Below are 13,751 nucleotides of genomic sequence, written 5' to 3'. Positions count from 1 at the left end.
TTCTCTCCGAGTTCTGAAAAGCCTGTTCCTCTGATATGGTTATTATACTTGTCAAAATTCTATCATTTCTTTGTCAATTCAAAATGCTGAACAATTTGTGAGCAATTATTATGTGACAGGAACTGCAGAAGATTGTACAGTGCATACAAAAGTGAGAATGACAGTCTCTACTTGAAGAAACTAACACGTTTCCTTTCCTTTCCCTAGTTGGCCAGATGGTAAAATCTGCAAGAATTGAATTTCTGCTTCTCTTCTCATTTACCATCACCCCAAAGACTAACATATTTCACCATTAGATTTAAAGATTTCCATTGGAGACTGTGCTCCTTGATATGACTACAGTTCCCTTCCATTCAATTAGATACAACTCAATCAAATATATGTATTTTCATACAGTAGCTTTGCAGACTTGATTACTTTCTCATCAAGTTTCAGAAATATTTCATAATATATTTAAGCTTATCATTAAAATTTCAGGCTTTAATATCAGTCTATAAATTAGAAGACAGATGTCTGAAGTTGTAACGTTGTTCTTGACCCTCCTTTTATGTTATTTAGTTTTAGTTTTTCCATGGTATTTCTTTCTTCTTTCAGATTTCATTTGAAATCATCCTGATCTGGTCAAGGACTTGCCAGTCATGTTCTTTATAAGAATCCTCTCCATCCTTTATCAGGAATACATTATTCACACACTGTGCAGCCTGATCTGCCCAGAAAGAAGATTTATAAATTTAAGAGCTAAATTATATTATGAAAGTTCAGAAAATCTGTGATTGATGAGTTTGTTATTTCAAGGTAGCTTTACTAACCAAAAGAACTTTAAGAAATATGACAAAATCTATACACCAAAAGGCAGTTCTGTAATGAAGAGAAAAACCACTTGCTTGTGGAAATAATAACTGTGAGTACTTGTTATAGGATCATATAAATATTCTCAAAAAAGCAAATAAAAATTTAATGATATGTAAGCCTATTTATACACAAGTTTTATATTAGAAAATATTTAGAATCACTAATAAATCTAGGCCAATAAATTACTATTTAAACTATTCTGGAAACCTCAGAAACCATTATACTATACTCTCATATAAAAACTTACATTCTTGATAAGTCTGAATATATACATATGTAATATATACACAGTTTTTCATTGGTTACTTTATTAATATGATGTATTAAGAGAATCGACCCAACCAAGCTAATTAGAAATTAATACAATGTACTTGATTCCAATAAAATTCTTAATTAGATAAGATAGTACATCTATGATAAGGGATAGAATACGTCAAGAGAAAAATACTTTGTCCCAACTACTAAAGGAACAGAAAAACCAAAGAACAGAAACAGCTGAGCAAAATTCATTTTATATCTGAGATGAGAGTTTCCAAAACTATACAGAGATAACATTATGTAAGCATAATAAGAGTTGTCCATCTTTTACAAAATGTTTCCTGGGGACAGTAACAAAAACTAACAAACACTGAAATGTTATATTAGTTTTCTAGGGTTGTGGCAACAAATTTTCACAGGTGGTATAAACAGAGGAAATTTCCTTGCATTTCTAGATCTATCTGCCAAAAAAGTTATTTGCACAGTTGATTTCTTCTGGGCCCTCTCTTCTGATAGCTTTCTGAAGTTCATCTTCTTCTAGTGTCTTCATGTGATCTTTGCTCTATAAATGTCTGTGTCCTAATCTCCTCTTCTTACAAGATAAAGGTCATACCGAATGTCAAGCCCCAGCCATTTGATCTTATTTTCTTAGTCACTTCTTAAAGAGTCCTATCTCCAAATACAGTCAGCCACTTTCTCAGGTGCAAAGTGTTAGGGCTTCAATATAGGAATTTGAGTAGGAACACAAATTCAGCCTGCATTTTTAAAGTAACCCCAGATATTTTTAAAGCAAAATACATGTAAACAATTGTCTCAGTCACTTTCTTCATCCCTGAGACAAAACATTGGACAACTGCAGCTCAAAGAAAGAGAGGTTTATTTTGACTTAAGGCTCTTGTGGTCTGCTAGCTCCAAGACAGAAAAGGCATAGCAAAAGGGCCTAGTAGAGGAAGGCTGCTTATGCCATGGGGTCAGGAAGCAGAGAGAAGAGCAGAGCTGGAGAGGGAGAGAGACCCTTCAGGTCACACTCTCAGGGACCTTCCTCTTCCGACCAGACCCTCCTCCTAGCAGCAGCTCTGCAACAATCTATCACCCACATAACTCTGCAACCTTCGGGAAGCACTGCCTGAGTGTGGAAGGCTCTTGATTCACATCCTAACAGTTCATTCAAATGTATTTATATTAGCTGGGCATGGTGGTGCACATCTGTAATCCCAGCACTCTGGAGGCTGAGGCAGGAGGATTGCTGCAAGTTTGAGGCCAGCCTGGGCTACAAAGTAAGTTGGAGGCCAACCTGGACTGCATAGTGCTACACTGTTTTGGAATGGCCAATATATATATATATATATATATATATATATATATATGTCCCCTTAATTTACGTTTTTAGACAAAAATCTAACTTCCAGAATCTGAAGTTCAACTATATGCCCATATTTCATCTAAAATTTCTGAGATGTAAACTTGCAACCTCCAAGCAAGAAATATCAGAGGACATCATATTGTTTCCATTACTGACAGTTTACATGCATCTGCATTGTGAATTTCTCGTCACAAACTGAAAGGTACAATGGCATGAAAAGATCCAGCATATGCCTAACACGGTTTTTAAAATGAGACATAAAAGAAGTGATAGGGCAAAGGTAACAACTAGAGACTAGAGAAAAGGTGATATTCAAGTGAGATTGGAGTTAAAAATCATCAACAATTAAAAATTTATAGATTCTCAGGCTTAGGAAGCAAAGAAATTCTAAGCAAGATAAAAACAAGTAAGTGTGGGTGAATATAAACACACAATAGTCAATAACTATTTAAAAAGAATTAGAAAAATCTGATATAACTGCAAAGAAAAACATGAATTTACAATTATGGTCCATGATTCCAGTATCTTTCCTATATAAACTGATAAAGAAATTGAAAATTAGTAAATATATAGACTTGAACAACACTATTAACCAACTTGACCTAACTGAAATGTATGAACTATTCCACTCAACTAGAGCAGAATATAAATTCTTTTTAAGTTCAATATAATCTATATACTTATTGATGAGTCTAAATAACTTAGAAGGGCTTAAGTCATCTAGTCCTCTCCACAATAAAATTAGGAATTACTAACAGAAAGATCATTGAAAAATTCCCAGATATTTAGAAGTTAAATAACATACTTCAAAATAATCCATGGGTCAAAAAAATCAAATGGGTAATCAGAAAGTATTTGGAACTGAAAGAAAATTAAAAACTCAGCACATAAATTTTTGTAATGCAGTTGATGCTATACCAGGGGAAAATTTTTAGCACAAACACCTGTGTTCCAAAAAAGAAAAGGCTTAGTCTTAGACCAAGGGTCTTAGCTTTCACTATATGATTACAAAAGAGTAAGTTGAACAAAGGTAAACAGAGCAAAGGAAGCAATAATAAAGGAGTAATAATAGAAATCAAGAAAATATAAAAGAGAAAAGTCAGTGAAAGAGTATTTAAATTGGTAAATCCCTAGCCAAATTAATTAGGAAAAAAAGAAAAAACAAAATCACTGGAGGTAGGATTTAGATAATACTACTGCAGCTACAGTTTTCACTATTTCATGTAACAATATAAACTGGTGTAGTCTCTTAAAAATTATCTAGCAGAATCCTCTAAAGCTGAAAATATTTATATTCTATAACCACAAACTCTACATCTATATTTACACCTAAGACAAGTGTACACATTATCCTCACCAAAAGACATTTCTAACAGCACTATGTGTACTTGGCAAAACTGGAGTAGGGGCAGAGAGAAAAAAATCCACATAGTAAAATGGATAAATAAATCATGATGTGTTCATGTGATGGTATACTTTCTGAACTAGCCCAATAACATGGATGACTCTCATGACATAATATTGAATTTTAAAAGTTAGATACAAAAATTCCTAAATAATTCCACTTACATAAGAATTTAGAATAAGCACAATATTATGAATTATGTCAGGCTTATTTCTAAAGAATTCGGGACACTTAGAAATTGTTTTCTTCAACTACTAGTCCTTGTGACAATTCATACTAGAGAAAAATGTCACTCTCAATATATTTCTATAAGAAAAAGACATAAAAATCAAATGCTAGCTGGAGACAGTCTTGTCTTTGATATATCTTAGACAGTTACATTTATTTTCTTAAATTGATATCATTTTTCTTTGATTGCTGAAGGACTAGCTGTCCTGAGAGAAAGTTACATCTCACGAATTCTAATTTCAAACTTTACAATTGTCACCATGAGTCACAAGCGGGCAGAAGTTTCAAGGACTAGAGTTACAAAATACAAACTCACAGGGCAATATAAATTACTGAGCATGTGAAACAGATTTAAACTACATCATAATTTTAAAATAATTGTTCTAAGTATTTTTATTCATAACTTTAGAGTTGGAAAAAACTAAAAGATGTTCTTACACAACATACTACATTTTTTCCATTCAAATTATGTAGACGTATAAAACATGTTTTCCACTTTAATATAGAATTTTGTATAAAGTTGACCAGCTGATGTGGAGAAACACAAGGCTGCAATGACACCTATTGACCTGGAATACAGCTTAATGCCTGTGGTGTTTACTGTTTCACTGAGTTTGCAGGCCTTAGAGCCAGCAGTCTGATCATCTGTTTGGAGGATAACAATACACAATATGGAACCTATGGAGGATCTCCTTCTGAAAATGGTAGCCATTGTTAATTCCCATTATCTTGTTTGGAAATCCTGTATCATTTTCATTGTTTTGTTGGGTTGAGTTTTGTTCCTTTTTGTCTTGTTTGATTTTGTATTTTATTTCATTTTTTTTTTATTTTAAAGGGGATAAAACTAAAAATAAAACAGAATAAAACCAATCAAAATAAACCAGTAGAGGTGATATGAACTTCAAAACTTTACAAAGTCAGCAATAGTTACCATAATGCCTTTTGTTGTCTTCAAAATAGCTGCAGATAAACCTTCAGACATAGTAAAAATCGAACAGAACAGATAGAATAGAAACAATAAAAGCAAAACAATGAATGCAACAAAGGAGTTCAAAACAAGCCAATAGTAAATCCAAAATGGCTACCATAATATGTGTTGCTGTCTTTTAATTAGCTGCTCATGCCATCAGATTTAACATAAGCAAAACAAAAGAGAATAAAACCCAACGCAACAAAACAATGGAAATGATATGGTTTCCAGGCAGGGATCTCTGCCTGGTGAGGCCTGGTTCTCTCCCTCCACAGTTTGCAAATAGCGCTTGACTCATGGAGAGAGGCTTGGGTCTAGCTGTCCCTGCTTGGCAGCAGCCCACCCTTGGCATTGGTTTCCAGGCTGGGTTCACCTCCTGGTAAGGCCTGCTTCTCTTCCTCCTAAGTCCACAAATGGTGCTGATTCTATCTTGTTTGATTTTATTTATTTATTGTCTTTTTGAGACAAGGTCTCACTAAAAAGTTCAGGCTGGCCTTGAGCTCAGTTTGTAGCCCAGGTTGGTTTTGAACTCACAACAGTCCTCCTGTCTTAGCTTTGCATGTGCTGGGTATTACAGGCATGCACCACCATGCCCAGTTTTGTTTGATTTTGTTATATACAATGGTACAGGCAGCTATTTCACAGATAGCAAGATATATTATGGTAGCCATTTTGGATTTACTATTATCTAGTTTTGAAGCCCTTTATTGCATTCATTGTTATGTTTGTTTGTTTGTTTGTTTTTTCCTTTTTATCAGTACCAGGGATCGAACTCATGACTGCCTGCTTGCAAGGCAGGGGCTTATGCCGCTGAGCTAAATCCCCAGCCCCAATTGTTATGTTTTTTAATGGTTATATTCTGTTCTGTTTGATTTTTACTATGTCGGAAGATATGAGCAGCTATTTTGAAGACAAGGGGCAATATAGTAACCATTGTTGATTTTCTATTATCTTATTTTGATTGGCTTTATTCTATTTTATTTAGCTTGGTTTTATTCTCTTTAAAATAAAAATTATTTTTAAAAAAGTTATTTAGCATATGCCTTATGCCTAGATGTTCCCCCTCAAAGCTTCATGTGCTCATAGGTTGGATTTTGGGGGATGACCACATCATGAGTGCATGATACTGAATCACTCCATTGATTGATTTAACATAGTCTGGATGTGGATGATGCACTTACTGAAGACAGAAGACCCACCCTTGGTGTGGGTGGCACCAACCAATAGGCGTGTAGCCTGGATGTAATAAAAAGGGAAAGGAGAAGAAGAAAGGGTAGCTGCTTGTCACACCATGAATTGCTTCTCCTCTGCCATGCCACATGGTCCTGCTTTAGACAACTAACTATGGGCTGAAACCTCTACAAACTATGAGCTAAAATAAACCTCTCCTCCTTTAACTTCTGGGTCAGGTATTTTGTCCCAGCATTAAGAAAATAACTAAAACACCATATAACAGTAACTCACATATGTATGGTGCTTTTTAAGTACTTTCATAAATGTAATATTTTGTGTTATTTTTCACTTTATTAAGCTACATGAAATAAATATAGCAGGAGTTATTTTGCCTTTTATCAATACAAAAAGTGTGGCCCAGTAGAGTCCCTGTTCTAGTTATCACCACAAATATATAGACAAGTCAGAGTTGCATTCAACATGTTTCTTTTTCACATTTCCTTGTTAACAAAAGAAGTATAACAATTGTAACCTGTAATTAACTCAGATATAAATTTGGGATGTGATTTTTATTGGGCTCTACTTTAGCACAATGTTAGCTTTGTATTTCTATGTAAGGCTTTTCACAGACACGTGGTTAAGTGTTCTCTGTTGAATTATCATACTTGACCATTGTTATCATCTGACAAAACAGTGAAATACAAGTGAAATTTAAAATAAAACAATCAGTTTTCCTAACAAACATTTTAAATGCATCAGGAAAACAGATGTACAAGTAAAAAGACATCTTAAAGTTACCTCAAACATTGATACTTGACATTGTAAACAGTGAAGTCACTTGATGGTATATATTACCAAACAGTTTAATATGTGAATATTGATTATTAGCCCTACAGTTTTATTATATTGTCTCTAGTAAAGAGGTTACCGTCATATAGCTATTTAAAAAAATCCAAAACCTGGACACTCAAAAATATATTCAATTAAGAGTAGAAATCATGACCTGAAAGAACAGAACATATAATACAAAGAAACAGCGTGTGAAGAAACAAAGTTATGTTAAAAAAAAATATGCTTCATGCTTTGAATAATCATAGAGAGATTAAAGATTTATTTCCTTGGATAAAAAGACCCTACATTCAAATAAAAATTTATGAAGCTATTTGTTATTTTAAAAGTTCTGCATCTTTACAAGGGTCCAGTTTTTCATTCTCAGATACTTAATAATAATTCCTCTTGGCAGTCATTTCCACTTCAGTGAGTGTTTCTGGTGATGTGGGAGAAACAACTGCATTCTGGACTCCTGCTTCCCTCCTCGACTCACTCATTTTACCAATATTTGTTAAGTATATGAACTAAACAATGAAAAAAAGTGATTGTCAAAAATAAAAGGATTATATTTCCAGAGTGCTTGTAATCCAGTAATGGAAATAAATGTTAAACAAAAGATGTATTATTATAAGCTGTGATGCAGTAAATGAACACAGTGGGGTGTGATGAATGCCATGAGAAGACATCAGAAACATTCAAGACAGCCCACCAGCATGGAGTTCTTTGGGCAGGCAACATTTACCGAGGCAGACTGAAAAAGGGAGACGGACTCCAGGAAGGGAAATGGTGAGCATTGCTGCGAGTAAAGGATTCTTGACTTGTTCAAGCAACTGAAGCCTTTAGTTTATCATTGCCCAACACACATATTTAGAAAAAATAAGGCATAAATTATTATTGCTATTATTATTACTGCTATTATTATTGCCAACCTCTTCCTTTGAAGAGCATAACCAGATTCATTGGTGGATTGAGACACTAAACAATTTGTCTCTGACTTGACAAACTGTCCAAAACAGCAGCAAACCAGGTGAGAAAATATTTTTTCTCTTTATCTCAGTGAAGGAGAGTCAAATGAAATAAGATAATAAAACCACATAACAGTAGGCACGTTTCTTGTTAATAACATTTTCAATTTTATTGCAGCCTTTATTCCCATCCTAAATGTAAAATAATATTCATCTTTCTAAATTCTCTAGCCCTAATTCTCAAATCATCTTCCTAACATAAGAGAAGTTTTCTTTTGTCTTCAATGAACTATTTCCTAGTCATGAAAAATTTTTTAAATTAGTATTTTATGCAAAACTTATGGCAAACTTACATTCCAGTGCATTATAAAGAAGTTCAAAATCTTCATTTGTTTTAGGATTATGCCTTCGGTAATAGTCTAGTTGCATCCATTCTTCTTTTTCTTTTCTTTTCCTTAGTTCTTCTTGTGCTTCCCATTCCAACCTCAACCTTTTCTGTCTTCTTAAATCCTCTGTGAAGAGTTTAGCATGCCATCGTCTGTAGTAAGTCTGTATTACAATGACCTGTGTTAAATGAAAAAGAAATAAAAAGTATCTATTATCTACTTGGTGATCAGATGATAAAGAAGGCAGCAATGATTATTTTGCTCCCAATTCAGTGATAACAAAATAATGAGAGTCTAGTTTTAGTTCGGTGGCAGGCTTCTTATAGCTATTAAATGAAAACCAGAGATAATGTACACTGCAGCTCTTTCTCTTTAAAATCTAGTACATGCAAGATATCCAGTACACGCTAACAACCTTAGGAGACTGTTAATACAGTGCATATAAGTCCAGGCTGTGGAGTACAACTTAGTGTACATTTACCATCTCTACAATACATGTATGATTTTGGGTAAGGCCCATCTCTCTGCTGTAGTACCCTCATCTGTAAAACAGTGAGCATACTATGCATAAAATAATGTGTTTAGCCCAAGCTACAAGTTTTATGAATCAATTATAAATCATAATTATCTCAAGCTTCCCATTAGCTTACAAATATATTTAAAACAAAACTGTATGTTTTAAACACATAGTACTGTGTGATAGGTTGTGTAAAAGAGGCATTTAAGCAGATACATATTAAACTGCAAGCTATACACATGTATTGGGTATTATGGTAAACTATAACCCTCAAAAAGGTAAGGGACAGTCTGTCTTTTTATTTATTAAACACAAAATATGAAGAGGTTGCATCAACATTGAGGATAGATGTTGACACATTGCTTTCCCTCATCTTAATATCTAATGATTACAGAAAGATATGCAAAGGGAAAACTGGAAAAGACATTGGTTCATACTTCTAGGGTCACCAAAAGAATAGAAACTTTGAGGAATCTCTTCTAGAAAAGTTACATAAAATAAATTGGAGAAGAAATATATAACCGAGTCATCAGTGGGAAAGCAACCTAAACATAGAAATTGCTCCAAGACTAGTTCAAGCTACAAACTGGTGGATGCTCTGGGCAGCAGGCCCGCTATCAAGGTAACAGTTTGGAAAATGCAAAAGAGATAGCCACGCCTGGTAGTGCATGCCTATAATTCTAGCGCACTGGGAGGCTGTACCAGGAGATTGCAAGTTTGAGTCCCGCCTGAGCTACTTAGCAATTTATCCAAACCCTCACTCAAAATAAATTTTAAAAGATGTGGGTCTGTAGCTTAGTGTGAAGGCCCTCCAATGAGTCCCCAGGACCTCACTCACTCAATCAGTTATCAATCAACAAATAAAAGACACAGGGTCCTCTAAGACAATTTAGGGAACAGTAACAGAACATCTGCACCTAGATTGTAATACTAAAATAGTAGGTCTTGAAAAGTAGTGGCCTGTGCAGCAATATAAGCATTATCTGGAAAATTACCAGCCCTGCAAACTCTCAGGACCAATGCCAGAGTTGATGAGGTAGAAGTTGGTGTGCAACCCAAAATCCTGTACATTAACAAACTTTACTAACGTAAAACAAAACCACACTAAATGTAATTAACATTTTTAGAGAAAAATTTATCAGAAAAAACAATCATCATGTAAAATTTAACAACAAAAATTACAGCATAATATTTGTGAAACTAAAAAAAATATGCATTATCTTGAGTGCTGCCAAATTTATTAAATTTAAAGACACCAAAGCATATTTTTTAAAAATTTTATTTAAGGAGAAAAAAAAAAGCAGAGAAAGGGTACAAGTTATACAGATTTACAGAAAAAAATAAACAGTAGGAAATCACTAGTTAATGGATTACATATTGTCATCAACCAAAGCATATTTAAATGACAGAAAACTCCCCCTTCTTATACAACAATGAGAGACTGGCAATCAGTTTTGAGCTGGGAGAAAAGTTCTGCCACAGGTGACAAATTTCATCCTACTCATATGTCCATTTGGCTGGTCCACTCATCCAGCCAGCAGAAGGGGAAAGGGACAAAGGTCACTTTACAAGCCATAACTGGCAATGTCTCACATCGCCACCCCTCAGTCCTCACTGCCCAGAACGACTAAAAAGAGAGGTTAAGAAACGTAGCCTTGTACAGGTGGCTCAGATAACATTATCGTAATGGGAAAAGGAAAGAATGAACTTTAAAACAGAGCCAGGTGTTTGGAATGTACAATCATAGTTGGAGAACACACAATGCCTATGAAGGAATTAGTAGTAAAAATGTAGGTGAGAAAATCTTTTACAATGTAAAAGGAAAGGTCGTAAATATTATAGAGAATAAAGGAAAATAAAGAATGTGAACAATTAATTCAGACATTCTAAAATATGACTGATTCTGGACACTCCAAGAGAATACAGAAAGTTGAATACTAAAATTACTAAAAACATAATACAAGAACATTTTCCAAAGGGAGATAGGAGCTCAGATAGAAAGAGTCCATTACTTAGTCTCAACTATATCACAGTAATATTACAAAATAACAATGATAAAATGAAAATACCAAGGGCTTCTAGAAAACAAGGAACAAAAAATGAGAATCAGATTGATATCAGACTTCTAATAAAATGGAGCTTCAAAGTTATAAAGGAAAGTAATTCTGGAAATAAGTCTGAATTTAATCTTTATATCTACTCAAACTAAAAATCTGTGGATGAGCTTTATTGAGTAAAGACTTCGACTGTTTACTTTCCATGCATGATCTTTGAAAGAATTACTAGAAAATACATTTCAGCAAAATTAATAAATTCTACAGGGTAGTTTAGAGCAGTGAATAAAAACTGCAAAATAAAAACTCATTAACCTAAATATATTTTATTTTAAAAAATCCTATATATCAGTATACATGCTAAACCAAATGGCTAACAATGTAACTATATAGTAAATTATATATAATTATAAGATCAAATCCCTCATAGGAGGAATGAGGGAAGAAAGAAAGAAAGAATATGAAATGGAAAGGCCTACTAAAGATTTACTTGCTCATAGAGAAGATATATAGTCTGATTACATACATATTTGCCATAAAAACAATTAGATGTGTCTTTAAATGTTTTATTAGTGATTACTAAAATATACAGATTAAATATTTACTTCTGGCTAATAAAATAATAAAAGAAGAATAGTTTAACGAAACTGGCAAAAAAAAAAAAAAAAAGAAGAAGGAAAGGCAGTAAAGGATCCACAGAAATGATCTGTAAATTAACCAGGTGAAATGGTAAGAATAAATTAAAATATCAACAGGCATACATCATACCATCTCATCTAAAATAAGAAACGTTTAAGTAAACACTAAGGATTGAACTCTAGAAACCAAAGATTAAAATAAACTGTGCCTTAGTAGAAAGGTAAGTTGTGAAGATAAAGGAACTTCTTAAATGGAACCGCGTTCCTTACCCTGGCTTTAACCGTTTCCTTTTGACAGCTCACTGCTCAGCCCTCCTCCCACAGAGGCTCCAACTCACTTTCCAAGATTTCATGGGCAGATCCATGTGGTTCTTGATGTCATCGTCTTTGGTAGGCATTTAGATTGTCACTCTCTCAGCTCCCAGTAAGCCAGCACTTCTTGCTCTGTTTTATGAGTTCAAACATTCAGCTGGCATTTACTCTTTTCTCATGTATTCTGTGCCCCTGCATGTTTATACTTTTCTAGTCCTTTAGTATCATTTGACTGGAGTTGCAAAAGTGGCATAGAGTTCTATTTCTCTACCTAATATCTTTTCTCTTCTACTTCCTCTTACAAAGAAAATTTCAACTCTCTTGAGAAACACCATACTTCTTTTAAAATGTATTTTTCACATACTCTTGTCATAGTGATAGTCACATGACACAGTTTAGGCCAATCAGATGTAATTGAAAGTCACCGGGTGAGGCTTTCATGGGGGAAACCTTTGAAGATGATGTTTTCTCTCTTGTTGCTCAGACAAAATATCCAACGCCCAAGATTAAGGAAGGAAAGGTTTATTTAACTCACAGTTTGTGGAAGTTTCAGACTGTAATAAGCTGGATTCAAAGCAGGGTGGCATGGGAAAGCAGCAACACTTGAAGGTGTCAGAATACAGCAAAAGCAACAAGAGCAAAAGATTGGGGGGCAGGCCTCTTTTCCTCCCTTATATTGGAAGCAGGCCAGCCCCTCTACGGCTAGGGTAGCACTCACACTACCTCCATGCCCCCCTCCTCTTGCACATGATGAAGATGTTTACAAAATGAGGACCCTGTCTCACTGCTGAGTCACTTAAATATCTAGATTTCTCAAATTGACACAAAGTATCACCATTACAGATGGCAAACTGTAAGGGACATGTACCCTTGACTTTCCCCTTCTCTGTGCACAGAATGCAGCGGTGGTGATGAGCAACAGGCAACTAGTTCCACATCACACAGCAACAAGGTCAGGATGAGATTAATGCAGTCAGGTTGAGGTTCCTGATAATATTGTAAAACTACCATCCAAACCCAGTACACTAGTTAAGTAAAAATTAGTCTGGACCAAGAAAGTAGAGAACCCATCAGTCTGGAATAACTGGACCCAATGGAATGTGCTACAAAGTTAACAGGCAACAGACTTTCCCCAGAGGACCTGCTGCAGCTATAAAGTCATAGCAATCCTTTTCTTTGAGTGACTACTACTTTTTTACTCCCTGAGACACTTTGTTCTCTAAAATCATAAAGTGTCAGAAACTTTGTTTCAAATTGGATCAGTAAGAATGAAACATCTCACTCTTGCCAAGAGGATCTAAGTCACTTTAACAGAGAGAAGCAGCCTTGATTTACAACCCAGCTGATGAAGTTCAGAGAACTTCAGAGAAAAAACATTTTAATACTCTTTTAACTGTGTTCCCAAGGGAGCAGCCCCTGACCCACTTTGCAGGCTACACTTGGATGCTGACCCACTGAAGCACAGCCTTTGCACCGAGACTAACAAGAGACTCCATCACTTAAATCACACCTAAATTTTACTGCCTTCCAAACTCTATACTAACTCTGTATACTAACCCTTGTGTTAGTGAACGTAAGTTTGGACTAGAAAAAGGAAAACCTCATCTGCAGACTATGAGGCTGATTCTGTGGTTACCCTTGTGTGCAATTTACTTCAAGGAGTGAGTCAATGAACCTGACTTTGAACTGCAGATTCACCTGTCGAAGTCTTGGGCTGAATGGACTAATCACACTTAGCTCCAATCTTCCTTTCACTTAAAAGAGAAAATCTTATTGAAATGCCTGCTTTGAGGTTATTT

General features: G+C 34.7%; 1 protein-coding gene across 3 annotated transcripts in view; it reads right to left on the bottom strand.

Annotated features, from left to right (window-relative positions):
- The window catches only part of Iqub (IQ motif and ubiquitin domain containing), a 73,812-nt gene that overhangs the window by 41,214 nt on the left and 18,847 nt on the right, over positions 1 to 13,751 (bottom strand). For all 3 annotated transcript variants that reach the window (XM_023567333.2, XM_003475043.4, XM_063241402.1), the window contains exon 7: positions 8,399 to 8,609. In XM_023567333.2, the coding sequence (XP_023423101.2) occupies positions 8,399 to 8,609 (211 nt within the window). The remainder of the gene's footprint in view (positions 1 to 8,398; positions 8,610 to 13,751) is intronic.

The sequence above is a fragment of the Cavia porcellus genome, unplaced genomic scaffold (genome assembly GCF_034190915.1).
Source record: "Cavia porcellus strain 051 isolate PalLab524CR breed Dunkin Hartley unplaced genomic scaffold, mCavPor4.1 scaffold_2, whole genome shotgun sequence".
In the NCBI taxonomy this organism is placed as follows: domain Eukaryota; kingdom Metazoa; phylum Chordata; class Mammalia; order Rodentia; family Caviidae; genus Cavia; species Cavia porcellus.
Note: the sequence above shows the minus strand (reverse complement) of the source record. Positions and strands in the feature narration are given on the sequence as shown.